At 45.8% G+C, this 27,325-nt stretch overlaps 1 protein-coding gene across 6 annotated transcripts in view; it reads left to right on the top strand.

Annotated features, from left to right (window-relative positions):
* Positions 1-2,445: 2,445 nt before the first annotated feature.
* Positions 2,446-27,325, top strand: part of EFR3A (EFR3 homolog A) — an 89,655-nt gene continuing 64,775 nt past the window's right edge. For all 6 annotated transcript variants that reach the window (XM_081012559.1, XM_081012554.1, XM_081012557.1 and 3 more), the window contains exons 1-3: positions 2,446-2,572; positions 19,256-19,345; positions 25,410-25,486. In XM_081012559.1, the coding sequence (XP_080868685.1) occupies positions 19,333-19,345; positions 25,410-25,486 (90 nt within the window). In that variant the 5' untranslated portion in view covers positions 2,446-2,572; positions 19,256-19,332. The remainder of the gene's footprint in view (positions 2,573-19,255; positions 19,346-25,409; positions 25,487-27,325) is intronic.

The following is a 27,325-nucleotide window of genomic DNA, read 5'->3' as shown; positions in this document are numbered from 1 at the left end:
CCCCAACCTCTCTCACCACCAAAGGAACACAAGTGAATAGCACAAGCAACGCTGAAACCAAACCCTACATACATTAAGCATAATAGAAACATCGCCACCCGACCCCACCCCCACCCATCTTCCCCCCCCTCCACCTCTTTCCCCCTCTTCTTCCTAATGTCTCAACAAATGAAACTGATCTGTAAAAAATGTTACTTGGAAAAAGAGAGAGAGAGAGACATTGCACATACTTTTGTAAACCAAGAAAATCTTTAATAAAAATACATTTTAAAAAAGAAAGGCATATGTTCAAAAGTTCTCCGTTATCAGGACTTCCCTCCCCCCTCAACCAAACACAAATTCTCTTCTCTAGGAAAGACACTCTGAATGTGCTCAGAGGCTATTGGCCTTCATTCAAAGCACTCTGTGTTATTTGGCCACTCTGTGTGCTGTGGGAGTGTGCACAGGCACACAATGTTCAATTAATGTTTCCTCAGAGGTTAAATGTGCCCTACACAAAGAACTGGACACTTTTCTTACAATACAGTGGTACCTCGGATTAATAACTTAATTTGTTCTAGAGGTCTGTTCTTAACCTGAAACTGTTCTTAATCTGAAGTACCACTTTCGCTAATGGGGCCTCCTGCTGCCACCGGAGCACGATTTCTGTTCTCATCCTGAAGCAAAGTTCTTAACCCGAGGTACTATTTCTGGGTTAGCGGAGTCTGTAACCTGAAGTGTATGTAACCTCTAGCATCTGTAACCCAAGGTACCACTGTACAAGAAACAGGAGGTTGTGGACTCTCCTTCCTTGGAGGTTTTCAAGCAGAGGTTGGATGGCCATCTGCCATGGATGCTTTAGCTAAGATACCTGCATTGCAGAGGGTTGGACTAGATGACCCTCAGGTCCCTTCCAACTCTCCATTTCTATGATTCTATGAATCATCAAAGGCCTTAAAATGTTATTGCTATGATGGGGGGAAAAATGAGATAGAACTTAGGTATAGATTTCCCTCTACTTATTTAAGGACTTTATATTCTTTGGCGATCACTCGTAGCCGAGTAAGATTGTCTTCCATGAACATGGTCTTAACAGTGAGTCTGTAAGTGACTGTGGTAGCCAATTCTGGATCCACAGGTCCTTCCACAGTGGGGACATGGGTTTCTGGGCAGGAGCTGATCATGGCGAGGGTTTGCCAAATATGCCTTCCTCTTAGCACGTTTCTCCTTTTCGTTTGAGCGTCTTCAAAGCCCATGACACCTTTGGCAAAGGCTGTTCTCCAACTGTAGCGCTCTCAAGCCAGTGTTTCCCAGTTGTGGCTGTTTATACTACCTTTTTTTATATAGATTTGCCTTGAGAAGATCTTTGAACCTCTTTTGTTGACCACCAGCATTACACTTTCCATTTTTAAGTTCGGAATAGAGTAGTTGCTTTGGAAGACGATAATCAAGCATCCGAACAACATGACCAGTCCAACGAAGTTGATGTTGAAGAATCATTGCTTCGACACTGGTGAGCTTGCCTTCTTCCAGTACACTGGCATTAGTTTGCCTATCTTCCCAAGTGATATGTGAAATTTTTCAGAGACACCGTTGATGGAATCTTTTGAGGAGGTGGAGATGGCGTTTATAAGTGGTCCATGTTTCAGAAGCATACAGTAAGGTTGGTAGTACAATAGCTTTGTAAACAAGCATTTATGGTTTCCCTTCAGCAAGACCCTTTACATAATGATAAAACTGTGGTTAAGAAAATAATAATCTTGTACTGTGGTACCTCTGGTTGCGAACAGGATCCGTTCCGGAGCCCCGTTCGCAACATGAGCAGAACACAACCCGCGTCTGTGCGTGCGCGTGTCGTGATTCGCCACTTCTGCGCATGCGCATGATGCCATTTTGCGCACCTGCTCCTGCGTGAGCGGCGAAACCTGGAAGTAACCCTTTCTGGTACTTCCAGGTCGCTGTGGGACACAACCTGACAACGCTCAACCTGAAGCAAACGTAACATGAGGTATGACTGTACTGTTTTGATCTCAACTTTTTTCTTTAATTCTTTTTTTTTTAAAGTAATTGCATCGAAACAGTAGAATAAAAAGACAGCATAAAATCACATAAAATAACAATAATTTTCTCTCCCACTTAGGTCTCTCTAACAAAATATTCTCATCCCTGGGGAAGGCGCTCTCTGTACATGCTCAGAGGCACCTCGAAGTAGTCGACAACGTTTATTTATTGAACGGAAATATATACGTATGCAAAGCTGGCAAAGGCTGCCTAAACATTCAAGGATCTAAGTGCTGAGCCCTGGCTTACAAATACGTGCCGCTCTTCGCGCCGCCTTGCCTCTGCTTTCGCTCCTCTGCGGGCGCAGTTGCGGCGACGCTCCGCTGCGCTGCAGCAGCCCCTGGGCATCTTTCTCTGCCGCGCAACAGGGGCGGGAGGAGGAGGAGGAGGAGGAGGAGGAGGGGAGAGAGGACAGAAACTACAGCCCCCATCATGCAGAGCGCCTCGGCGAAGCCTTTAATAGGGTAGGGCTGGGAGCAAGATGGCAGCAGCGGCGGCGGCTCCGGCTGCAAAGGGAAAGGGAGCGGCGCAGGTGAGTGCGTGCGCTGCCCGCCGCGGATGTGCGGGCATCGATCTCAGGCGCGGGTATCGCTTTGTAGAGGAGGATGCGCATAGGCTCCCATTTGCAGGGCCAGGGAGACAGCAGCAGCAGCAGCGACAGAGTCCGTCCTCCCTGCCTCATTTTCCCTCTCCCCTCCCTTGGCTTGGGCACAGTGGACTGAGGTGCATTGCAATGTTTTTCTTTTTTCGCATGTTGCATTCTTAACATTTTATATACCGCCTTTCCTCCCAGGAGCTCAAGGCGGCGTACATATGGTCCTCTTCCTCCCCGTTTTTATCCACCCAACAGCCCTGCGAGGTAGGTTAGGCTGAGAGCTGGTGACTGGACCCAAGGTCACCCAATGCGCGTCATGGTTTTTATCTGGGCGTTTTCCCTTCCCCCTTTTACCCCGTTTCCCCTCCATGCTTCCTCTCCCCTCCCGTTTCACCCCAACAACAACCTTGCAAAGTAGGCTAGCCTGGAAACAGCTGGCCAAGGTGGTCACCCAAATCAGCTCCGTTTGCCTGAGAGGAGATTTGAACCCTGATCACAGCCTTATGCTCTAGCCCAGTATTTCCCAAATTTGGGTCTCCAGCTGGTTTTTGAACTACATCTCCCATAACCCCTAGCTAGCAAGACCAGCGATCAGGGGTGATGGGAATTGTAGTCCGAAAAAAAGAATCGGAGACCCAAGTTTGGGAGGCAGTGCTCTAGCCACTTTAACACACTGCCTAATTCACACAAAGCGTAGAGCTTTCTTTGCTTATTGAACTCTGCGTCATTGGCTGCATCGTTATAATTATATCTGGGGTTTTCTCTCCCCCGCACCTTTTCTTAATTTTATGCAGTCTGGAGAGGAAAGTATATTTCAAATTTAGCAGGACCAGGTGAAAAAACGAGTTAGGTCTCTTGCTTGCCCTTTTAACAGCTGTGTAGACTTTCAGCTTAGCTACACCTGCTGAAATCTAGTCTGCACGGCTATTAAAGGTGTAGGGACACTTTCTCCTTTGCATCTGCCCCCCCCCCCCAATATGCAAAGCATGCCTTCTTCAAATGCCCCCTTCCAAACCCTCTTGCAGTGTGTTGAGCCTGTGCTCATAGCTGTCAGGAAGATTTGACAATCCCTGTCGTTCCTCCATTTGCAGTCAGAACCCGTTGCTGGGAAGGTGGGAAATCCTTGCTGATCAGCTTATAGCTGCTAATCTGTTTGTCATCCCCCCACACACCTGCTTTCCTACGTTCCCTGCCCCTACAGATAAGGCAACTATATCGTGTCAGTTCTGGTGCCGAGGAGGAAGATATTCTTCTCTGTTATGAAAAGCAGCGCTCATCAAATCCCCAAGTCTGGATTTGGAGTGGGTGAGACTGCAGCAGAAATGCCAAGATAACCCTTGTTTGTGCCCCTGTTTCCTCTCCTCCCAGATTAGGAACCTGAGAAGCAGCCTTTTACAAAGCTGCAACCCATTTAGTTTAGTATTGTCTACACTGACTGGCAGCAGCTGCCAGGGTTTCAGGCAAGGGACATTCCCAGCCCTACCTGGAGATCAAACCTGGAACATTCTGCATGCTAAGCAGGTGTGCTAACACAGAGCCTTTAATTTGCCGCTATGCTCAAAGCAATCTCTTTCCCCCTTCCCCAAGGTGTTGGTATTTTGGGGTAGGAGTCAATTGTATGCCGACAGATTAAGCAATAGGCTGTAGCTCAGTAGGAGAGCACCTCTGTTCTGCATGCAGAAGGTTCCTGATTTAAAATTCCTTCCAGTAGCAGCTTGTTGTTGTTGTTTAGTCGTTTAGTCGTGTCCTACTCTTCATGACCCCGTGGACCAGAGCACGCCAGGCACTTTTGTCTTCCACTGCCTCCCGCAGTTTGGTCAAACTCATGCTGGTAGCTTCGAAAACACTATCCAACCATCTCGTCCTCTGTCGTCCCCTTCCCCTTGTGCCCTCCATCTTTCCCAACATCAGGGTCTTTTCCAGGGAGTCTTCTCTTCTCCTGAGGTGGCCAAAGTCTTGGAGCCTCAGCTTTAGGATCTGTCCTTCCAGTGAGCAGTCAGGACTGATTTCCTTAAGAATGGATAGGTTTGATCTTCTTGCAGTCCATGGGACTCTCAAGAGTCTCCTCCAGCACCATAATTCAAAAGCATCAATTCTTCGGCGATTAGCCTTCTTTATGGTCCAGCTCTCACTTCCAGACATCACTACTGGGAAAACCATAGCTTTAACTATATGGACCTTTGTTGGCAAGGTGATGTCTCTGCTTTTTAAGATGCTGTCTAGGTTTGTCATTGCTTTTCTCCCAAGGAGCAGGCGTCTTTTAATTTCATGACTGCTGTCACCATCTGCAGTGATCATGGAGCCCAAGAAAGTAAAATCTCTCACTGCCTCCATTTCTTCCCCTTCTATTTGCCAGGAGGTGATGTTACCAGTGGCCATGAGTTTGTTATTGGTATGAGCTTTTGTGTGCATGCACACTTCTTCAGATACACTGAAACAGGTTTACCACACCTATCAGCCAGTCACCCATTCCCATCACCCTTCTGAGCAATACCCCTCCCCACCCTCTCACTATATATAAGGGCCTGGTGACTTCTGTTTCAGTGTATCTGAAGAAGTGTGCATGCACACGAAAGCTCATACCAAGAACAAACTTAGTTGGTCTCTTAAGGTGCTACTGGAAGGAATTTTTTTATTTTGTTTTGACTATGGCAGACCAACATGGCTACCTACCTGTTCCTGATTTAGGTAGTGCAATTGTAGTTGATTGGGAGGTTTGGTGCACCAGACACACTTCCCCCAAAGCTCTGGACTTCTTGCTGTAAATAAAGTGATGGGGAAACTTAACCGGAAATGGTTTAAGGCAACATCCTCTAACTTCCTTTCAACCATGCAAACAAATCAGGATGAATGTTCAATGAACATCTGGAAGCTCCCTAACCTAGGGAGAAGAAAGGAGGCATCCGTAGGGCACTGATAAGTGCAGTTCATCTGACCCACATTTCGCTCCAGTTCTCTGTTGTGGCCAGCCAGATGGTCCTCTTTAGTTGCTTGCTCCCCAGCAAACTGATAGTCAGATGTATTGCCCCTGAATATGGAAGCTCCATTTGGCTATCATGCTTCTGCCGCTGTTAATTTGTTTAATCAATCTCTGAAAAATCATCTAAAGCAGCCTTCCTCAAACTTGGCCCTCCAGCTGTTTTGGGACTACAATTCCCATCATCCCTGACCACTGGTCCTGCTAGCTAAGGATCATGTGAGTTGTAGGCCAAAAACATCTGGAGGGCTGAGGTTGAGGAAGACTGCTCTAAAGTAAGGATGGGGAAGCTGTGACTTTCCAAATATTGCTGGACTACAACTCCCATCATTCCTGGCCATTGGCTACGCTGGCTGGGACTGATGGGAACTGTATCCCACAGCATCTGGCTGCCTCTGATCTGTAGAGTCACAGATCAGGGTCACTGCTCTAAAGCCAATATCAATCATTACATTGTGTGGCTGCACACTCTGTAATTGCCCTTCATGTGATGATGGCTTGGTTTTATTGTCCTGAGTCTGCCGCCAATCAGTTTTATTGGATTTCTGGTTCTAGGAAACAGGAAGGCAGGAAGTTAATAACCTCTATCTTCGCTTGCCGCTTTCCCTACAGCAGGCATAGGCATACTCGGCCCTCCAGATGTTTTGGGACTATAATTCCCATCATCCCTGACCACTGGTCCTGTTAGCTAGGGATGATGGGAGTTGTAGTCCCAAAACATCTGGAGGGCCGAGTTTGCCTATGTCTGCCCTACAACATTTAAGACTTCTACCCAATCACCCTGGTTATCTTTTTATTTCTGGTATACTCAAAGGTTCTGCTTCTGAATCTTTTGCATTTTTCCCCATTGAGAAGTTTCCCCCACAACCCATTCATCATTAGGGCTGTCCTATATTGCTTCTTTTCTAACTCTGTGCTCTTCACTTGAGAAAATGTTCGCTGGCTTTCTTTGATTAGAAAACATAGATAAAACACTTAAACAGATGTTTCCGTTTTGGAGAATTAAGGGGTGGTATTCAGCTAAGTTTTACTCAGAGCAAACCAACTTAAATTAATGAACATGGCAAATTAATTTCAAGGGGTTTACTCTGAGTAAAACTTAAGTTGGCTACCACCCATGGTTGTTTAATGTTTAACTCTAATTACCCAGCAGTTGCAGAGTTTGTTTGACAGTAGAAAATGGCAATAAATAATAATGCAAATGTTGGGTTTATTGACTCATAGACGTGTAGATGACCCCCCGGATCATCTAGTCTTATCTCCTGCAATGCAGAAATCATAACTAAAGTACAAGACTCATTAGCGATGTTTAGATGTTTGTTCTGATATGCTGAAGGAATCAAATTCCCTGCTACTGGTAATGGAATCTGGCTTGTTATAGTAGATTGTTGTTGTTATTGTTGTTTAGTCGTTTAGTCGTGTCCGACGCTTCGTGACCTCATGGACCAGAGCATGCCAAGGCTCTCCTGTCTTCCACTGCCTCCTGCAGTTTGGTCAAACTCATGCTGGTAGCTTCGAGAACACTGTCCAGCCATCTCGTCCTCTGTCGTCCTCTTCTCCTTGTGCCCTCCATCTTTCAAAGCATCAGGGTCCTTTCCAGGGAGTCTTCTCTTCTCATGAGGTGGCCAAAGTATTGGAGCCTCAGCTTCACGATCTGTCCTTCCAGTGAGCACTCAGGGCTTATTCCCTTCAGAATGGATAGGTTTGATCTTCTTGTAGTCCATGGGACTCTCAAGAGTCTCCTCCAGCACCATAATTCAAAAGCGTCAATTCTTCGGCAATAGTAGACTGTAGCGGGTGTAAAATGGAATTGTGCCCTGGTTATTTTGTGTGTGTGTGTGTGTGTGTGTGTGGTTGTAGTTTTTCCAATAGCAGATTCCAGGCTGCTGCTATTTTTGGGGGGTGAGGGTGGGATTCAGTCAGGGCTATTCAGGTTGAATAATTATAGTTGATTGGGAGATCCTTGTGCAACAAACCTGTTTCCCTGGAAAATCAGACTTTTTTGCAGTAAGGAAAGTGACAAGAAAATGCGAGACAAAAAGTGTAAGCTAACATTTGCTTTGCTGCAACTTCACCTAACCTCCCTACAAATGCTCATTAAATAGCCAGCACTGTCTAATCTCATTGCAAACAGATCAGGATGTATACTGAACAAAACAGGTCAGCTGGAACTGCCCTCATTTCAGAGGAGGTGGACTCTGCTTGTGAGCTACAGTTTTCTGAAAGACACAACAGCAAAAAGGGATGCATGGTAACTGTAAGCTATGTGTAAATAAAATCCAGTATACCATTACAAAATATAATAGTACTTAGCATTTGCATGGATCTACAGGGGATGCAATCTGCTTCTGAGTGCACCAGCTTTTGCTGTGAAAATGGCAAGCCAGGAATAAGGCTGCTGATTGCGAGGCAGCTCATGCTGTGATTAAAGTACAATCCTGAGCATATACCGAGATTTTATTTGTCTCTTTAGCTTCTTATTGGCTGTGGTTCTCTAAGGAAATCAGGCAGAGATCTTTCTCACTCAGGCACCCTGTGATCCCTTTAACTGACATTCCAAGGGGATGAATTTGGGAGCACTTCCAGAAGGATGCACACCAGGAATGGGAAACCAGTGACAGCAGAAAGGCTGCAGGTCTCTTGCTTCTGTCAGCCCCAGGCAGCGCAGCCAGTGGTCAGAGGTGATGGGTAGTTGCTGTCTTAAAATGTATAGACTCATAGAATTGCAGAGTTGGAAAAGACCATGAGGGGCATCTCGTCCAACCCCCTGCAATGCAGGAATCTTTCACCCAGGGTGGGGTCCGAATCCATGCAATTAAGAGTCTCATGCTCTACTGACTGAAGGAGGACCACAGATTCCCCATCCAACATCTAGCCAAATATGAGTGGTTTCAGAGGAGGGTATAAAAGATAGTTGGTAGAGCACGAGACTCTTAATCTCAGGGTTGTGGGTTTGAGCCCCACGTTGGGCAAAAGATCCCTACATTTCAAGTGGCTGACCCAGAAATGACCCTCTTGGTCCCATCCAGCGCTACAATTCTATGAGTCTTAAGTTCTATGCTGGAAGGATGAAGAAATTATATACCCAGTACAGTCATACCTCAGGTTATAGACGCCTCAGGTTGCTTTTTTTCGGGTTACAGACCGCCGAAACCCGGAAGTACTGGAACGAGTTACTTCCGGGTTTCGGCGGTCGCGCATGCTCAGAAGTGCTGAATTGCAACCCGCCCGTGCGCAGAAGCGCCGCTGTGGGTTGCGAACGCTGTGGGTTGCGAACGTTCATCCCGCACAGATCACGTTCGCAACCCAAGCGTCCACTGTATATCCTTTATACAGTGGTACCTCAGGTTAAGAACTTAATTCGTTCTGGAGGTCCGTTCTTAACCTGAAACTGTTCTTATCCTGAGGTACCACTTTAGCTAATGGGGCCTTCCGCTGCCTCCACACTACTACCACCACTCGATTTCTGTTCTCATCCTGAAGCAAAGTTCTTAACCCGAGGTACTATTTCTGGGTTAGTGGAGTCTGTAACCTGAAGCGTCTGTAACCCGAGGTACTACTGTACACATAATAGATCTCTGTGGTCTGTGAGAAAGTTCCATGGATCCCAGTAGCCCATTCCATAGTAAGGCACCATCTCTACTATACATTTGAAGGACATGTTAGCCATTCTGGTTAACTCTGTGAGCTTTGTGTACATTGGAATATAGGAAGCTTCTTTAGAATTGTAGAGTTGGATGGGGCCCCAAGAGTCATCTAGTCCAACCCCTTGCAATGCATGAATCTCACCTAAAGCATCCGTGGCAGGTGACCATCCAACCTCTTCCTTAAAATCTCCAAGGAAGGAGAGTCCACCACCTCCAGAGGGTGACCGCTCTTAGCACCAGAAAGTTCTTCCTGAAGTTTAGTCGGAATCTCCTTTCTTAATAATAATAATAATAATAATAATAATAATAATAATTTATTTATACCCCGCCCATCTGGCTGGGTTTCCCCAGCCACTCTGGTCAGCTTCCAGCAGAACACTAAAATACAATAACCTATTAAACATTAAAAGCTTCCCTAAACAGAGCTGCCTTCAGATGTCTTCTGAATGTCAGGTAGTTGTTTTTCTCTTTGACATCTGGTGGGAGGGCGTTCCACAGGGCGGGTGCTACTACCGAGAAGGCCCTCTGCCTGGTTCCCTGTAACTTGGCTTCTCGCAGCAAGGGAACCGCCAGAAGGCCCTCGGCACTGGACCTCAGCATCCGGGCAGAACGATGGGGCTGGAGACGCTCCTTCCCCCATTGGTTCAAGTCCTACCCACCAGAGCAGGAGAAAACAAGCCCTTATACCAAGTCAGACCACTGGTCCATTTAGCTGCATATTGTCTACACTGGCTGGCAGCTGCTCTCCAGAGTTTTGAGCAGGGCTCCCTTCCAGTCCTTCTGGAGATGCTGGAGACTGAACCTGAGCTACAGCCTTTCCCCTTATCATTGCCATTGGTGGACTACATAGACACAATAAATTTGGATGAAAGCACATGTTGAAGTCTGAGCCTGTGTTCTCCATTAAATGAGGCAACCCTGGAAAGCGATACTGCTGTCCACAGCATTGGTGCAAAGAAGTTATTGCGATGAAGACGAGCACCGAGGCTCTTGAAATGTTAATGTTTTGCCTGTGTGCCGACACTCCTCTAACGACTCTCCTCAAACGAGGCAAAATAGTTGAGCGTTGTGGGCGGCTTTGCCTTTGACATTTTCAGTGTGGGTATAAATACCCAGAGTGCGAAACAGGCAGGCTCCCCATCAGTTGCCAAAGGCACGTGCAGAGAATGGTGCCCGTTCCCTGCAAAACACGCAGAAGCAAGCGTCTGATTCTTGGCTGCCCCTTCTGCGATAAAGCGTCTATTTATACATGCACCCTCTGTTCACACTGGATGAGGGATGTGTGCGTATACGTGTATATATAAAACACCAGATTTTGTTTTAATCTTTAAAAATAGTGGGGAGCTGTATTAGGTTGACACAAATCAAATTAATAGTTGTCAGTTGGGGAAGTGGGCGGGCAATCCTATGGCGAGATCTGTCTGGACGAGCAGTTTAGGATGCAGCCGATCTCTGGCTCCGCCAGCTGATTCCTCTCTCGGCTGGAGTCAAATTCACAACCCTGGCTCAGCCCATTATAGGTAAAGGTAAAGGGACCCCTGACCATTAGGTCCAGTCGTGACCGACTCTGGGGTTGCGGCGCTCATCTTGCTTTATTCGCTGAGGGAGCCGGCGTACAGCTTCCGGGTCATGTGGCCAGCATGACTAAGTCACTTCTGGTGAACCAGAGCAGCACACAGAAAAGCCGTTTACCTTCCCGCTGGAGCGGTACCTATTTATCTACTTACACTTTGTGCTTTCGAACTGCTAGGTTGGCAGGAGCAGGGACCGAGCAACGGGAGTTCACCCCGTCGCAGGGATTCGAACCGCTGACCTTCTGATCGGCAATCCTAGGCTCTGTGGTTTAACCCACAGCACCACCCGCGTCCCCAGCCCATTATATGTTGGTGTAAATCGCTCATCCTGGCTCAGCTGCTGAGCCAAAGCTGTTGTAAGTTTGCCAAAGGGGGGGAATCCTAAGCCTGTACACCTTGCAGAGGCCCCCAACTCCTAGGGGCCCAGTTCTTTTGCTCATGTTCTGAATGTTAAGGGGGAGGGGGAGGCCGAGTTTTGAACTGAGAGGGAAAGGAGGAAGAAGTTGTTAGGAGTTCAGCCTACACTCGAGTAGGACCCTGGCAGAGACACATGCCTGACTGGCATGTTCCCTTCCTTCTGGTCGATCGTTCGGGAGCTTCCTAAGCTTTCTTCTGCCCGAACGTCACAGCAACCGATGCCTACCAACACCAGCACACTTAGGGATCCGCAGAGTTTGCGCATCATGCGCGTGACCTGACCTCAGCAACTCAGCATTTTGGCTAATCTACTTCATTTACATATAAACACACACGGAGCACTGCAACATGGCTCCCTCTCTCTCTAGCATCAGACAGCAAAAAGAAAGAACAAAGCACAATACTCCCACTTCACAGAACACAGTAACACAAACATCCTGTCTCTGTCACTTCCCACTCTGTGGAGTCAAAACATACACCGTCATGTGATAGACAACAATCCCATGACTGCAATCATGGAACAGGAAGTCTAACAGAAGCAGCCCCCGGCTGGCAGTGGCAGCAGGAGGGGGAGGGGAGGCTGATTGTTGAGCCAGCGGCGGCTCCTCCTTCTCCTGCCATGTAAGGAAAAGATGGGGAAGCAGTCCCCGACTGGTGGTGACTGCAGCACGAAGGAGTGGAGGCCAAACAGGAGAGAGGAGGAGCCACCGGCTGTTGAAGTCACACTGCCACCGTGTTCAGCTCCATCCCCTCGCTCCTCCCGATGTCCTGACATCACAATATTGCACGCACGACACCCTGAGGTCATGCACACATCATCACCTCTCCAGTCCTTGATGCAAGTTGACGCCTTTGTCACCTGGTCACGTGGTGACCCAGCATAGAACACAGTTTTAAAGGCACGTTTTCCCTCTGGCAGGCTTAGGCAGAGTGCCAGCACCAGTCCTGCTGCTGAATAGGGCTTGGGTCTGGTCCAACTGTACTCCCGCTTAACTTACACCAGGGGCCAGCAAACTTTTTAAGCAGGGGGCCGGTACACTTTCCCTCAGACCTTGTGGGGGGCCAGACTATATTTTGAAAAATAAATGAATGAATTCCTATGCCCCACAAATAACCCAGAGGTGCATTTTAAATAAAAGCACACATTCTACTTATGTAAAAACACCAGGCAGGCCCCACAAATAACCCAGAGATGCATTTTAAATAAAAGGACACATTCTACTCATGTAAAAACACGCTGATTCCCGGACCATCTGCGGGCCGGATTGAGATGGTGATTGGGTCGCATCCAGCCCACGGGCCTTAGTTTGCCTACCCCTGACTTACACCTTCCTGCTATACGCCAGCTTCTTGTGCATAGGATTGCTCTCCTGATGGAACTACCAGCCTTCTTTTATTTAACTGATAAGACTATCATCGCCATGCCCCTCATTGGCCAGAGTTAATGCTCTGATTTCTCCAACGGCTGTTTGTGTGTTCTGTGATTCTGCAAAACCAAAGGCAGAATTCTTCCTGACAACCTCTGTTTTCATTTAGGGGAGGGGGAAAAAAACACAAAACCCTCAAGTTTCCTGTCCCCGTGGCTGCAACGCTATTATAGAATCATAGAATTGTAGAGTCGGAAGGGACCCCAAGGGTCATCTAGTCCAACCGCCTGCAATCCATGAATCTCAGCTGTTATGCAAAGACAAATGCAAACCCTGAAATATGTTGAACACATTTACCGGTAATTTATACAACTCAGGGTTTTTCAACACATTGTTTGGATTTCCTTGGTGCAGACTTTCATGCATTTGCTTAACCCTACTTGACCCTCACTTCAACAGTTTTTGACTCCGTTTTAAAGCTCCAGGTTCTAAAAGACCCGTTGGCCAGTATTTCCATATCTTGTCCTCAGCCACTGTGTGTCTCAGCCCTGTGAAAATCCGTATTTTTTGAGGTAATTAAAATGTTTTGGCAGCTCTTTGATTCCTCCCCTCCTTTTAAACCACGAAACCTCAGTAAAAGAATTTTTTATTTAGTGTGGGATGCAAAAGCTGGTGGGCGACATCTGTTTGACACACTCCTTAGTGGGTCCAATGGTACATTTTGGAAGGGGGGGGGGGGGAGAGAGAAACTTTGCTTTTTTTCCCCCTTCCCAAAAACCATAGGACATCTTTTTATATAACTGGGAAAAGTCGCACACAGCATATTGACAATCTGCCGGTGCTGCTTAACCATTGGTTTTTGTTTTGATGCTTCTCCTTGCTGCTGCTTCTTTATTATAAAATCATGTTGATGGATGACAAGCTGCAGGTGGTAGGAGGATGAGAATGGGCCGAGGTGGGAATAGCCCATTCGAGTTGTCTGCTGGTATTAGCAAACTGGTGGGAAGAAAGCAGAAAGGGGAAGGGCGGTAATTGAGAAGACCAAACGCCAGTTTTGGCTGTAGCCAAGGGTTCACTAGAGACAGAGGCCCTGAGGTTGACTGGAGAGGTTATGAGGTACTAATTCCTTCCTCTTCCAGCCTTGCTGGCTCTCAATCCTAGGTCGGCTCCTTCCCATTGCATGCTATGCGTCCTACATTTTGGGTACCCTTTAATAATAATAGTAATAATAATAGTAGTAGTAGTAATAATAATAATAATAATAATAATAATTTATTATTTGTACCCTGCCCATCTGGCTGGGTTTCCCCAGCCACACTGGGCAGCTTCCAATAAAGACCAAAAATACACTAAAATGTCACACATTAAAAACTTCCCTGTACAGGGCTGCCTTCACATGTCTTCTGAATGTCAGGTAGTAGTTTATCTCTTTGACGTCTGATGGGAGGGGTTCCACAGGGCAGGTGCCACTAATAATAATAATAATAATAATAATTTATTCATACCCCGCCCATCTGGCTGGGCTTCCCCAGCCACTCTGGGTGGCTTCCAACAAAACACTAAAATACAATAACCTATTAAACATTAAAAGCTTCCCTAAACAGGGCTGCCTTCAGATGTCTTCTGAATGTCAGGTAGTTGTTTATCTCTTTGACATCTGCTGGGAGGGCGTTCCACAGGGCGGGCGCCACTACCGAGAAGGCCCTCTGCTTGGTTCCCTGTAGCTTTGCTTCTCGCAATGAGGGAACTGCCAGAAGGCCCTCGGAGCTGGACCTCAGGGTCCAGGCAGAACGATGGGGGTGGACACGCTCCTTCAGTGCATACTTTTATGCACAGTGCTCAATGCATCCACCCATAAAATGTTCATTTTGCATGCAACCTATATGCACACCACAAAGCACTTTGATACCACTTTAAACAGCCACTGATACACCCCCCCCCCAAATAATAATTCTGGGAACTGTGGTTTGTTAAGTGTGCTGAGAGTTGTTTCCTTTCGCAGAGTTACAGTTCCCAGAGTTCCCTAAGAAAAGGGATTGATGGTTGAGCCACTCTGGGAATTGTAGCAAATCCCACCCCCCAGCAACACACACATATACATACATCTGAAGTATCTGAAGTGTGCATGCACACGAAAGCTCATACCAATAAGAAACTTAGTTGGTCTCTTAAGGTGCTACTGGAAGGAATTTTTTTATTTTGTTTCGACTATGGCAGACCAACACGGCTGCCTACCTGTAACATACACATACACACATACTGGAGATTTGCAGACCCACCAAACCTCTGAACCTTTGAAGGAGAAGGTGCTGGGCAGATATTTAAAAAGAAAGCTGGTCTCTGTTCTTGGTAAACAATTATTTTCCTCCAGCTACTACCAGTTTTACTTGTCCACATCCACTACATTGTGCTACTGGAATATCGCTTTATAAAGAATGTCAAGCAAAGCGCCTGTTTTTCGGGTTTGATTCCACGGTGACATCCAAAAACTAAACTTGTGGTGGCTGTCATGGCAACAGTGTCATAATACTTGCTATTAATATTACACACTGAGAGCATGTTTTGAGGCTTGCCAATTATGTCTATATCTATATATCTGATGCTTTCACACACACCCCATCATTGCGTTTGAGCTACAATATGCCTAAATATTTTTGAGGGGAAATGTTATGGAGAAAATGCAATGGGCCTCCCCCCTCACTCTACAAAAAATTCACAGCGGTATTTCTCATGACCTATTTGATGTATATTACTGGTTTTCCTGCTAATGGATGTGTGAGTTTCAGCATGCCTTGCTGCACTCTTCATCTCTGGTCAAATCCCCATGTTTATTGTGCAGTGGTTTCAAAGTGTCTTCTGGAAAGTAACAAGTGTGAAATGCTATTAGTGTAAGCCAGGGGCTGACAGAGCAGTATGTTCCCAACCAGGGTCTTCTATGGCAGCTGGAAAGGGTCTGACCAAATGTCTCCATCCACTGCTGTTTTCACCGACTCACCCTCTTCTATATATGGTCCCTGTAAGCACACCTACATTTCATTGGATGCCAGGATTGGACTCCTCATACTTCGGTTCAAGCATGGATCTGGGCCTGAACTTAAAGGCACAGTTATGTAGCCAACATAATGCATGGTTGGGCAGAAGGGAAGGGTTAATCTGGTTGTTGTTCTTGTTGTTATTTATTAAATTTGTATACAGTGGTACCTCGGTTTACGAACTTAATCCGTCTGGAAGTCCATTCTTAAACTGAAACCGTTCTTAAACTGAGGCGCACTTTCCCTAATGAGGCCTCCCACCGCCGGTGACCTTCCACCGTTCGGATTCCATTCTTAGACTGAGGTAAAGTTCTCAAACCGGGACACTATTTCCGGTTTTGCGGAGTTCATAAACCAAATCGTTCTTAAACCGGACTGTCCTTAAACCGAGCTACCAATGTACTGCCCTATATCCACAGGTCTCACGGTGGTTGTCAACATAAAATCACAACATTAAAACACAAAATTCATAATAAACTCAAGAACAACCCAGTATCTCCCCCCCCCCCATTTTATAAGGGCATTGGAAGTCTATCAGGTAGCAGCTTGTGGTCAGCACCATGGAGAGTTTACATCACTTGTAGGAATTGCTCCATCACCTGTTGAAGCCCACTGAGCAGTTTTTAAGTAGTGTCTGGAGACGGCCCTAACCCACTCTTGGCCATTATGGGCTGGCAGAAGTCCTGGATTTGTGCCGTAGCTTTCATGTGTATGTTCTGTCTTCTAAACCCAGAGATGAGTGCTTTTTAGATGGTCCTATATTGAAATGGTTTGGACCTACATTGGCTCCCAGTACATTTCCGAGCACAATTCAAAATGTTGGTGCTGACCTTTAAAGCCCTAAACGGCCTCGGGCCAGTATACCTGAAGGAGCGTCTCCACCCCCATCGTTCAACCCGGACACTAAGCACCGAGGGCCTTCTGGTGGTTCCCTCACTGCGAAAAGTGAAGCTACAGGGAACCAGGCAGAGGGCCATCAGATGTCAAGGAGATAAACAACTATCTGACTTTTAGAAGGGATCTGAAGGCATCCCTGTTTAGGGAAGTTTTTAATGTTTGATGTTTTATTGTATTTTTAATATTTTGTTGGAAGCCACCCAGAGTGGCTGGGGAAAACCAGCCAGATGGGTAGGGTATAAATAATAAATTATTATTATTATTATTATTATTATTATTATTATTATTATTACCACTTTAAAAATATGGGGTCTTGGCTTTGAAGATGGTTGTTTGAAAGACTTGAAGTGGACAGTTTCATTACAGGCCCATTACACAAATTTGCATACAATCTGCATGCAATTACTCTGAGCTACAGGATGGGCCTCGTACATGGTATGCGTGGATTGAGACCTCTGAAAATTAACATAGTGAGTGACTGACCTCTAAGCAAAGGGAATCAATGGTTTTTTGTTTAGAAGGAAATGGATAGGTGATCTAAGGATCAATGCAAAAGGATTTCCCCCACCCTGGGCTACCACTCTTAACACCAGCACTAGACAGATGACTGCCTAATTTTTCAGGACGTACCCTCAGTTTACTCCCTTTGTTATTGCACTTTGGGCAGGGAATAAAAGTTCTCTAAGGCAAACCCCACCGTAGCTGCATCTGCAGAAGCCTCCTATGCCACAGAAACACACTTTCAAGTTGACAGAGAACTGGTCTGTACAAATAGGAAATGTCATGTCAATTTCTAAGGCAATAGGATTGCCTGATCAGTGTTGTTTTAGTTCAGTTTGTGTGTGTGTGTTTAAACATTCTTGAAAAGGTTGCTCTTTTCAACTGTCTGGCCTTCTAATTTAGCTTTAGTTCTAAAAGTCAAACTGATACCTTCTTAACCTGTGCATAATTGGTATTAAGAGCTAAGAATACTTTCTGTTGGCCTCTTTCTTTTGCACCTCTTCCATCCTCACTAACGTTAGCTGCTGATTGTTAATGATAATGGCTGGAGAAGAAAGAGCCTGCTTTTCAACTCTGATTTGGAAGAACTTGCAGTGAGCAAAACATTAATTCTGTGTATAATTAAGCAAACATGCGACCTGAGTGGCTCTCCTGCTATACTGAAAGCTTGCCAGGTGTAGCAATCAGTGCTGTGGGTTTTCCGGGTTTATTTCCTGGAGGTTTTCTCCATGCATATTGGGGTCGTTTGCATTGTAAACTTTTGGGTTTGCATCAGGAAATTTTCTGATGCCCTAGAAAAGAGTGGTCTCATTTAGCATGTTCACTTCCCTTGTGTTTAGTATGCAAAGCTAAAACCTTTAAAACTCACAAGCTGTATTTGCAGTTGGCATCTATTCTTTGCTACTAATGGACTTATAAAAATGGGGGAGGGGAAAATCCATGGAAAAATAAAGCACTGGAAATTTGATCATGGGGAATTTTCTGCCCCACATATCTGGTGATAATAAGAGGGGAAGGGTAGACAAGGAGTTGACTTGACCTGTGCTTCCGTACCATGTCTAAATGCAAACTTTTGCACCTCCACTGGGGAGATGTGTGCATGCTTTGAGGAGCAAGCGTGCTATTGTTTGCCTATGACATCTGGCTGGAACCAAAGGATAATGCTATGTACCATATTTTTCGCTCTATAGGACGCACCCGAACATAGGATGCACCTTGTTTTAGAGGGGGAGAACAAGAAAAAAAAATTCTCCCCCTCTCTGCTCAGTGCCCCTTCAGCAAAGTGGCAGGAGAAACGGAGCCCCTTCCACTTCTCCTCCCGCTTGGCTGAAGGGGCGCTGCGCAGCTCTCCCTCTCTGCTGAAGCCAGGAGAGTCTTGCTCTCCTAGCTTCAGCAAAAGGAACCCGAAGCCTTCGGAGTGCAGCGCGAGTTCCCGCTGTGCTCCAAAGGCTTCAGGTGGCTATCCCTGAAGCCTGGAGAGCGAGAGGGGTCGGTGCGCACCGACTCCTCTCGCTCTCCAGGCTTCAGCGAAAGCAACATGTAGCCTCCGGAGCGCGGAGGGAGCGCTCCCTCTGCGCTTCGGGGGCTTCGCGTTGCTATTGTTGAAGCCAAGGAGCCTGCATTCGCTCCAAAGGATGCACACACATTTCCGCTTAATTTTTGGAGGGGAAAAAGTGCGTCCTATAGAGCGAAAAATACGGTATATACAATGTGAAATTGGTGATCAATTCAGATTGACCCACATGACGAAGCATGTTGATCTTTCATTGTGGCATTCCAGCTCATAATATTAAGTTCTTGAGATGGCGAAATTAACTACAAATGCTCTCTCTAGCATATATACTGTGGTGAGGCAGAGGTGTGCTTTTCACTGCTAGCACTAGTGTTATGGAATGTACTGTATTCCCTCCTGAAATAAGAGCGGCCCCATCAGTATTGGCATCTCGACGGCTTTTGAAAATTCGCTTGTTTATATGAGGGATTTCCTGGATCTCTTGACTTGAGCCTCCTGTTTTAATAGCTGTGCTGTTTTAATGGGATTGCTTTATTGCATATTTTGGTTTCTGGATGTTTACATTCTGATGCTTGTGACACTTCCAGTTATGGAAAACAAATGCTGTAGTTGTGGATTCCAGGGTACAAAATAGACTTTCTTGAACTATCTTTCTCTTGAAACCCTTCTCCTTTCTTTTATTCATTTTCCCCCAGATAAGGCTTTCCATCCAGGTTTCACGCTGGTTTTCAATTAAGCTTCATGTGTAGCATTTGCAGCTGGTCTACACGTCATGGTTCGGAAAGGTGAGTGCATTGGGCAATTTATTCAGCGCACGTCTGGCTTATAGAACTGATATAGATAAGCTTGATGCATATGAATATTTGCATTTTGTCAGGTTGTCAGTGTATGAAAGGCTTTTTAGTTGAGTAAGCACCAGCTTCTTACCAATTAACTGATTAACTGACTGCCTGTGAATAATTTTGCATATTATCTTAATCTCAGTACAGGCACCAGTTTTTAGGCCTTTGAAGGAAGCGAAAATGTAACATGGAACCAAGAAAAGCTATGTTGTTTCCTTTCCCTTTTTCATATAGGGAAAGGCCATCGTTATTTCCTGTTACACTTTTCCAGTGCATTGGAATACCCTCAAGTTATAAATGTGCTGTTTATTTGCAGGCCAGACAATGAAAACTCAAGCTTGATTAAATTGCTTAAACCAGTCAACAGGTTGCACTCCAGATGGTTTTTTTGGAGTCCAACTTCCATGATCTCAGAACACAGGCTATACAAGCTGAGGGTGAACCAGAATTGTAGCCCAACAGCAACATTTGAAGGTCACTACATGGGCAAGCCCTGAATCAAAACACACACGCCTGCCATTTTGTATATGCATTCTGCTGTGCAGAGGTGCCTATGTGGAGTTCAAAGGTTACACTGTTTATTACAGCATAATAAACAGTTAACAGCACAATCCTATGCAAGGTCCCATTTTGTATAATAGGACATATTCCCAGATGAGTGCATGCAGTCTTCAAATGTTTATTAACTAAGCCTTTTGACTTGAAAGAAGGGGGGAAAGCACCTCACACAACAGTAAGCAGGGTCAGAAGGTATCCTGTAAAGATGTAAATGTTCTTTGGGCACCATGATAATCATTATTCAGTATACAAAGCAGCCACAGACAGCCATGTAGGAGAAGTCTATCAATAATCCTGATGGCTGTTAAGTCTAACAACATTGCATAGGATAGGGACCTTGTGGCTCTCCAAATGTTGTTGGATGCTGACTCTAATCAGCCTGAGCCAATGTGACCAGTAGCCAGGGATGATCCCTGCATTGCAGGGGGTTGGACTAGATGACCCTCGGTGTCCCTTCCAACTCATCATCAAAACCTTTATTGCATTAGCATACAGCCATAGCAAAATAAGACAAAAATACTAGAGACAAGCAACCAAACAAAATTCAAAGCGATATTACTGGCGTAATGACATTTAAATTACCCTAAGACAATAATGTAAAGATTTAGTTGCCAGCGCCAAGAATCCAAAATGCGGATGTATATAAAACATAAAATGGCCCCAAAATAGGCTCGGCACATTGGGTTGAAAAAGTAATAAAAAGAATTAAAACAGGTCCAGGTCTAGGACACACTACCCAGTCAGAGTAGCCCTGAGTTTCAGAGCCTGCACTATAAAGATTGCCACCCCACGTGAAATTTGGGGATTTGCGTCCACAAGAAGCGATTTCAAACAGTCTTCCTTAGATGTAATGGTGGACGGGATCAAGAGGAGGAGCTTAGGTCTTATTGGCTCATAAATAGGGCAGTAGAAAAAGAAATGTATGAAGTCCTCTACTGCATTCATTGTGCATGGACATAAACGCTGAGTAATAGGGGTCTTAGAGTAAATCCCCTGCAGGAAGGCCGTGGGTATAGAATGGAAACGGGCCATAGTAAACGCTCTTCTCAAATTGGGCTCCGTCAGGTCTATCAAGTAGTTGGCAAGTGATCTTACCACTTTCACTTTAGGGAGCCACATGGAGAGGCGAGCTGTAATGGACTGTGCCCGGTCCATGGCCTCGTCTCTTGTAAGAATCCAGGCCCGGATTTTATGTTGGTCCCAAGATGACAGCGTGTCGAGATCTGGGAGGGAGTAGCGTGCAGTAATAGTCTCCATGGCCTTGGACCATTTGTTGGTATGAGAACAAGTTAAAAAGGCTTGCCTAGCTAGTAGGGAACCTGGGGCATTGATTAATTTACAGTAAAAACTAATGATTCTAATGTGGGCTCTCGCAACAATGGAGGGGAGCCCCAGTTCTGTTCTTAACTGTGCAGCAACTGAGCCCTTGGGGAGGCCTTCACAACAGTAAGCAGGGTCAGAAGGTATCCTGTAAAGATGTAAATGTTCTTTGGGCACCATGATAATCATTATTCAGTATACAAAGCAGCCACAGACAGCCATGTAGGAGAAGTCTATCAATAATCCTGATGGCTGTTAAGTCTAACAACATTGCATAGGATAGGGACCTTGTGGCTCTCCAAATGTTGTTGGATGCTGACTCTAATCAGCCTGAGCCAATGTGACCAGTAGCCAGGGATGATCCCTGCATTGCAGGGGGTTGGACTAGATGACCCTCGGTGTCCCTTCCAACTCTATGATTCTGTGATGGGTCTTGTTGTTCAGCAGCATCTGGAGGGCCACATGGGGTCCTTATCCCTAGTGTAGGGTTAGGTGTGATGGCAGGTGTTCAAACCTTTTAAGCAAGGGATTCACTGGCAATTATTCAGGATTAGCAGCACTGTGTTTATCTGAGGGGCAAAGAAAACTAATTCAGAATAAACTGAAGTCTGAGGTGATTATTAATAATAATAATAATAATAATAATAATAATAATTTATTTTTTATACCCCGCCCATCTGGCTGGGTTTCCCCAGCCACTCTGGGCGGCTTCCAACAAAATATTAAAATACAGTAAAGCATCAAACATTAAAAGCTTCCCTAAACAGGGCTGCCTTCAGATGTCTTCTAAAAGTCTGGTGGTAGTTGTTTTCCTTGACATCTGGTGGGAGGGCGTTCCACAGGGCGGGTGCCACTACTGAGAAGGCCCTCTGCCTGGTTCCCTGTAACTTGGCTTCTCACAGTGAGGGAACTGCCAGAAGGCCCTCTGCGCTGGACCTCAGTGTCCAGGCAGAATGATGGGGGTGGAGACGCTCGTTCAGGTATCCTGGGCCGAGGCCGTTTAGGGCTTTAAAGGTCATCACCAACACTTTGAATTGTGCTCGGAAACGTACTGGGAACCAATGTAGGTCTTTCAAGACAGGTGTTATGTGGTCTCGGTGGCCGCTCCCAGTCACCAGTCTAGCTGCCACATTCTGGATTAGTTGTAGTTTCTGGGTCACCTTCAAAGGTAGCCCCACATAGAGCGCATTGCAGTAGTCCATCTCATTCCTTCTGCCCTCATGCCTCAGTGTCTTCCAAGTATCAATCAGAAGTGGTTCACTGGGTGGGGCAGAGGCATGTTCCCTGAAGGGGGGGGGGTCGTTGTTGCGTACCAGGAGGGAGGGAGGCAATGCGGTGGGGCAGTCAGCTCAGTGCAAGGGCTTCTATCAAAGTCTTCTTTACAGTGGTAAGGGACACGGGTGGCACTGTGGATTAAACCACAGAGCCCAAGGGCTTGCCAATCGGAAGGTTGGTGGTTTGAATCCCCACGACAGGGTGAGCTCCCGTTCTCGGTCCCTGCTCCTGCCAACCTAGCAGTTCGAAAGCACATCAGAGTGCAAGTAGATAAATAGGTACCGCTCCGGCGGGAAGGTAAACGGCGTTTCCATGTGCTGCTCTGGTTTGCCAGAAGCGGCTTAGTCATGCTGGCCACATGACTCGGAAGCTGTACGCCAGCTCCCTCGGCCAATAAAGCGAGAAGAGCGCCGCAACCCCAGAGTCATCCGCGACTGGACCTAATGGTCAGGGGTCCCTTTACCTTTACCTTTACAGTGGTAAATCAAAGTGTTTCTTGCTTTCTCCCCTTTTGGTGGCATGTTCCCCTGGTGGTTTATTAGGTTTATGGAATACTGTTCAAAGCTGTGAGACAGATAGAAGTGGTTGTAAACATGGGCCTTTTGGAGCATTCTTCCTTTAGCCCCTGGCAAAGTTCAGCACAGAGATGCACAGCTTGCTTCTGTGGATGTTGCCTCCATTTGTACAAGTGGGGGAGAACATTTAAAGAAAAGGGAAGCAGAATGACTAGAGAGATAACGGACGTATTACACCAAACTTGACATTTGTAGTTGTGACCTGCACTTTCATTCCATTAACCTACAGAGGTGAGCTTGAAAGCCTGTTAAATACATCTTTCTCGGGCAGAGCTGCTGTTCGGTTGGGTAAAACTCCCAACGATGTTTGACACGTTACAAACAATGCCTCTGGAGTATAATTAATAATAATTATACAATGACTGAAATGCTAGACCTGTGTTCCTGTTGTGTCATCTCCTTTTTCTTTCAGGAGAACAGACTTGAAATGTCTGTCAAAATATTCTTAGTCAAAATTTCTTGCTTGCTTGAAGGCAGTAAGATGACAGAGATTTCATTTCTGTGTCCTTTATTTGACCCCGTTCCATGTGTGTGCTGTGACTTTGGAGGGGGGGCATTATTTAATTATTATTTAAGAAAAGCTGCTTCAAACCTCTCCTACAATGACCTGTGCCAACTATGGGTGAAAGGGTGAAATGCAACCATTTTGCAAGTTAGGAAATTAGACTTCAGCCTCTCAGATCGCTAACTACGACCTCGTTTAAAACTGTTGTCTTACCTTCCTTGCTTTAGATTTCTCTCTCTTTTTTTCTTAAAAAAAAAAAAAGCCAGGAGTCTTCGCACTCCAAAGCAAGAGCTTGAATTTTCTTTCTAAATATACAAAACACTTCCAGTTCAGTGAGTCATTTGGTCATAGGGAAATGAGGTGCTAATTACCAAAAGGATAGAAATAGATGGTTTTTTTAAAAAAAATAACAAAAAACACTACAGTAGTTAAGAAGAAAGCATTCCATCTGCTAAATCTATGCATTTTTACAAGTTAATGAAGCAGAACGAGTTTTTGCATGGAAAGATTCAGACATATATGGTAGTGATTGCTATGCTTCAGCTCTGGGGCATGACGAGATATTTCCAGTGGACGAACATTGCAATGGCCCTGCAATATTCTACTGCTTGAGCCAGTAAACTTGATATAACCTTGCTCAGAGCTCTGGCACTCTTTAATAGCTCCCTCGTGTATAGCTTATGAAATTTCGTTGTTTCATTAACTGCCAGAGATGATCATTTCGTCTCTTAGTGTGAATTCTTTTCATTATCAGCATAATCTAAGTCTGGCTTCTACTTTAAAATGAAAAGCACAGATTGCAGGTTGGGGGAGGAATCAGCCAGATGTCCAGGATCAGGTGTTCTTCAGACATGTCAGTGGGATGCTTATCAGTGATTGGGGGAGCATTTAAGTGATCCAATCATGTGAGTGGGTGGAGATAAGGAATAAGGATGTGGGTGGTATATATTGAATTTAGTTTGTACTTAAAGACACACCTAACTGATCTGCATTTTCTGAAACAACGTACCAGCTGAAATGCAGCCGTTGTTCATAATATGCCCTTCTCTGAATTTTTCAACACAGTTCAAGTAATTTGTACAAAAATGTATATGTTGAGGTAAAGTGGTGCATTAAAAATGCACACATTAGTGAAAATGACATAGAAGACGCGCATTATGCTAGGGAAAATTGCTTTGCAAAAGTGTGTGCAAACATGCATACATGTATAAATGCTACTGAATTTTCACGACGGCTTCCTCTTAAAAGTAAATACATTGCAAACTGATGCGGTCATGGGAAGAATTGAACTTAATAATGGAAAAATGAGTAAAAACAACAGTCATCTATTCCTCCTCAGGAGTAAAAGGTAAAGGGACCCCCCTGACCATTAGGTCCAGTCGCGGCGACTTTGGGGTTGCGGCACTCATCTTGCTTTACTGGCCGAGGGAGGCAGCGTACAGCTTCCAGGTCATGTGGCCAGCATGACTAAGCCGCTTCTGGCGAACCAGAGCAGCACACAGAAACACCGTTTACCTTCCTGCCGGAGTGGTACCTATTTATCTACTTGCACTTTGATGTGCTTTCGAACTGCTAGGTTCAGGAGTAGCACCAAGAAAAAAGGCAGCAGCCCTAAATAAATTTCATTTATTCTATCACTGAGCAATTTTTCAAATTATTATTTTGGAGGAGGCAGTATTTCATAACTGTTCAGAATCCTTATTGCTACATTCTGGTTTTTGCAACTGCATTTCTCCTCATTGCTCACCTTTCTGCCTGGGCCATGTTTTTCCAGGTGTTTGCTGCTGCTGTGCTGCTTTGCGCCCTCGCTACAAACGCCTGGTGGATAACATCTTCCCTGAAGACCCAAAAGTAAGTGAAGGAAACGTCAAGTTACATGGCTCGATTTGTTCCTGTGCTCAGGACCTGCTTGTTGGTTTCCAGACAAGTGTCTGGTTGGCTACCGCGAGAACAGGATGCTGGACTAGATGGGCCTGATCCAGCAGACTCTTCTTATGCTCTTATGTGATCATGCCTTGCATGTGAAAGGTTCCAAGTTCAGTTCTGGGGAATTTCAGGCTGTTGGCATCCATCTGTCTCAAGAGACCATGGAGCGCACCTCCGGGGATGAAGTCAAACCACTGGAGAGTCACAGCGCCTGCTGTGGCAGCAGAAACCGGTAACTCGTAACTGCTGCCTCCCACATTATTTTTGCTGTGTTAGGAGTACCAAAGTGACTTCTCCAGGGCTGTATGGAGGTCTTGTGTTGATCAGATGACAAGACCCCTGTAGGAATAACGAGGATGACAGGAGAAGAAGAAGAAGAAGAAGAAGAAGAAGAAGAAGAAGAAGAAGAGGAGGAGTTTGGATTTGATATCCCGCTTTATCACTACCCGAAGGAGTCTCAAAGCGGCTAACACTCTCCTTTCCCTTCCTCCCCCACAACAAACATTCTGTGAGGTGAGTGGGGCTGAGAGACTTCAGAGAAGTGTGACTAGCCGAAGGTCACCCAGCAGCTGCATGTGGAGGAGCGGGGAAGCGAACCCAGTTCCCCAGATTACGAGTCTACCGCTCTTAACCACTACACCACACTGGCTGGATGCAAGTGAGCTCTGCAGAAGCAAGCTAGTAAGCAAGCTCCAAAACAAGCTGCCGGCTAGTTCTGCAGAGTCTCCTTTTATTAGCAGAAGTCAACAATTGGAAACAGTAATGAAACCACTCTGAACATGACGTATTTCCATCTAAGCACATTTCCAGCATTAGCAGATACACGTGTTAGGAGGTGTTTCCCTAAAATGTTCCCCGATACTTGATTACGTCTGCATCCCTGGGCATGCTCCAGCCAAGTGTTATGTCTAGTAACCAAATCTGTGAGAGGACAAACGGTCAGGGGAAAAACTCTGTCTTCTAGCCGAGAAGGCAAAAGGTCAGGGAGCGTGGGGGCAATGCTCCTTGGCACACTGTTGCATGCCTGGTGCGAGGTTTGCCACAGCACAAGCGGAGCGTCACCTCCACACACACACACACCTCGGCCTTGTTGACGTGGCCCAAAGGAAAGCAGAGCAACACATTTGGCTGTAGGAGTTACCAGAAGGAAGCATACCAGACTCCACCCAACCCTCTCAGGGACTCCACACCAGATCTGTGTAGGGTTTGCTCCTTCGTCTTTTCTTCTCCCAAAGATGTCCCATCAGAGGACCAGAGTTTTCCTTCTCGTAGATGGGCCACCTTCCCAGGTTGACCAGTCCCATCTGCCCTTCACTTCCCTCTACAGCACATGTAGAAACCACCTCCTTGACCATATGGCCCACCTTTGGTCTTCTCAGTCCACCGGAGCCTGTCTTCGCATGCAGGGGAAATCCCTAACTCGCTGAGGGTTTGAAACCCATCGGCTACCCTCACCAGGGCACCCTCCAGGATTTCAAACATGTTGCCTCTCCCAGTCCTACCTGGAGATATCGGGGAATGAACCAGGGACCTTCTGCATGCAAAAGGCAGATGCTCTACCACTGAGCTGTGGGAACCAGTTCCAAATAAGATGCAGCCATTCAAGTGTCCAACGCTTCAAGCTATTACCACTCTGAATTTAAATATTTCCTCCAGCTAATGCATCAGCAACATTCCAGTACATTTAGGTTTAGTCCTGTGGGATATTGTAATTCTAATTATTTTTTTCCTTGTCTTGCTAATAACTCATTCATTTTTTTAAAA

This window comes from Podarcis pityusensis, assembly GCF_964106645.2.
Source record: "Podarcis pityusensis genome assembly, chromosome: 7".
NCBI classification, from domain to species: Eukaryota; Metazoa; Chordata; class Lepidosauria; order Squamata; family Lacertidae; genus Podarcis; species Podarcis pityusensis.
The sequence above is the reverse complement of the archived record's forward strand: the minus strand, read 5'-3'. Positions and strand labels throughout refer to the sequence as shown.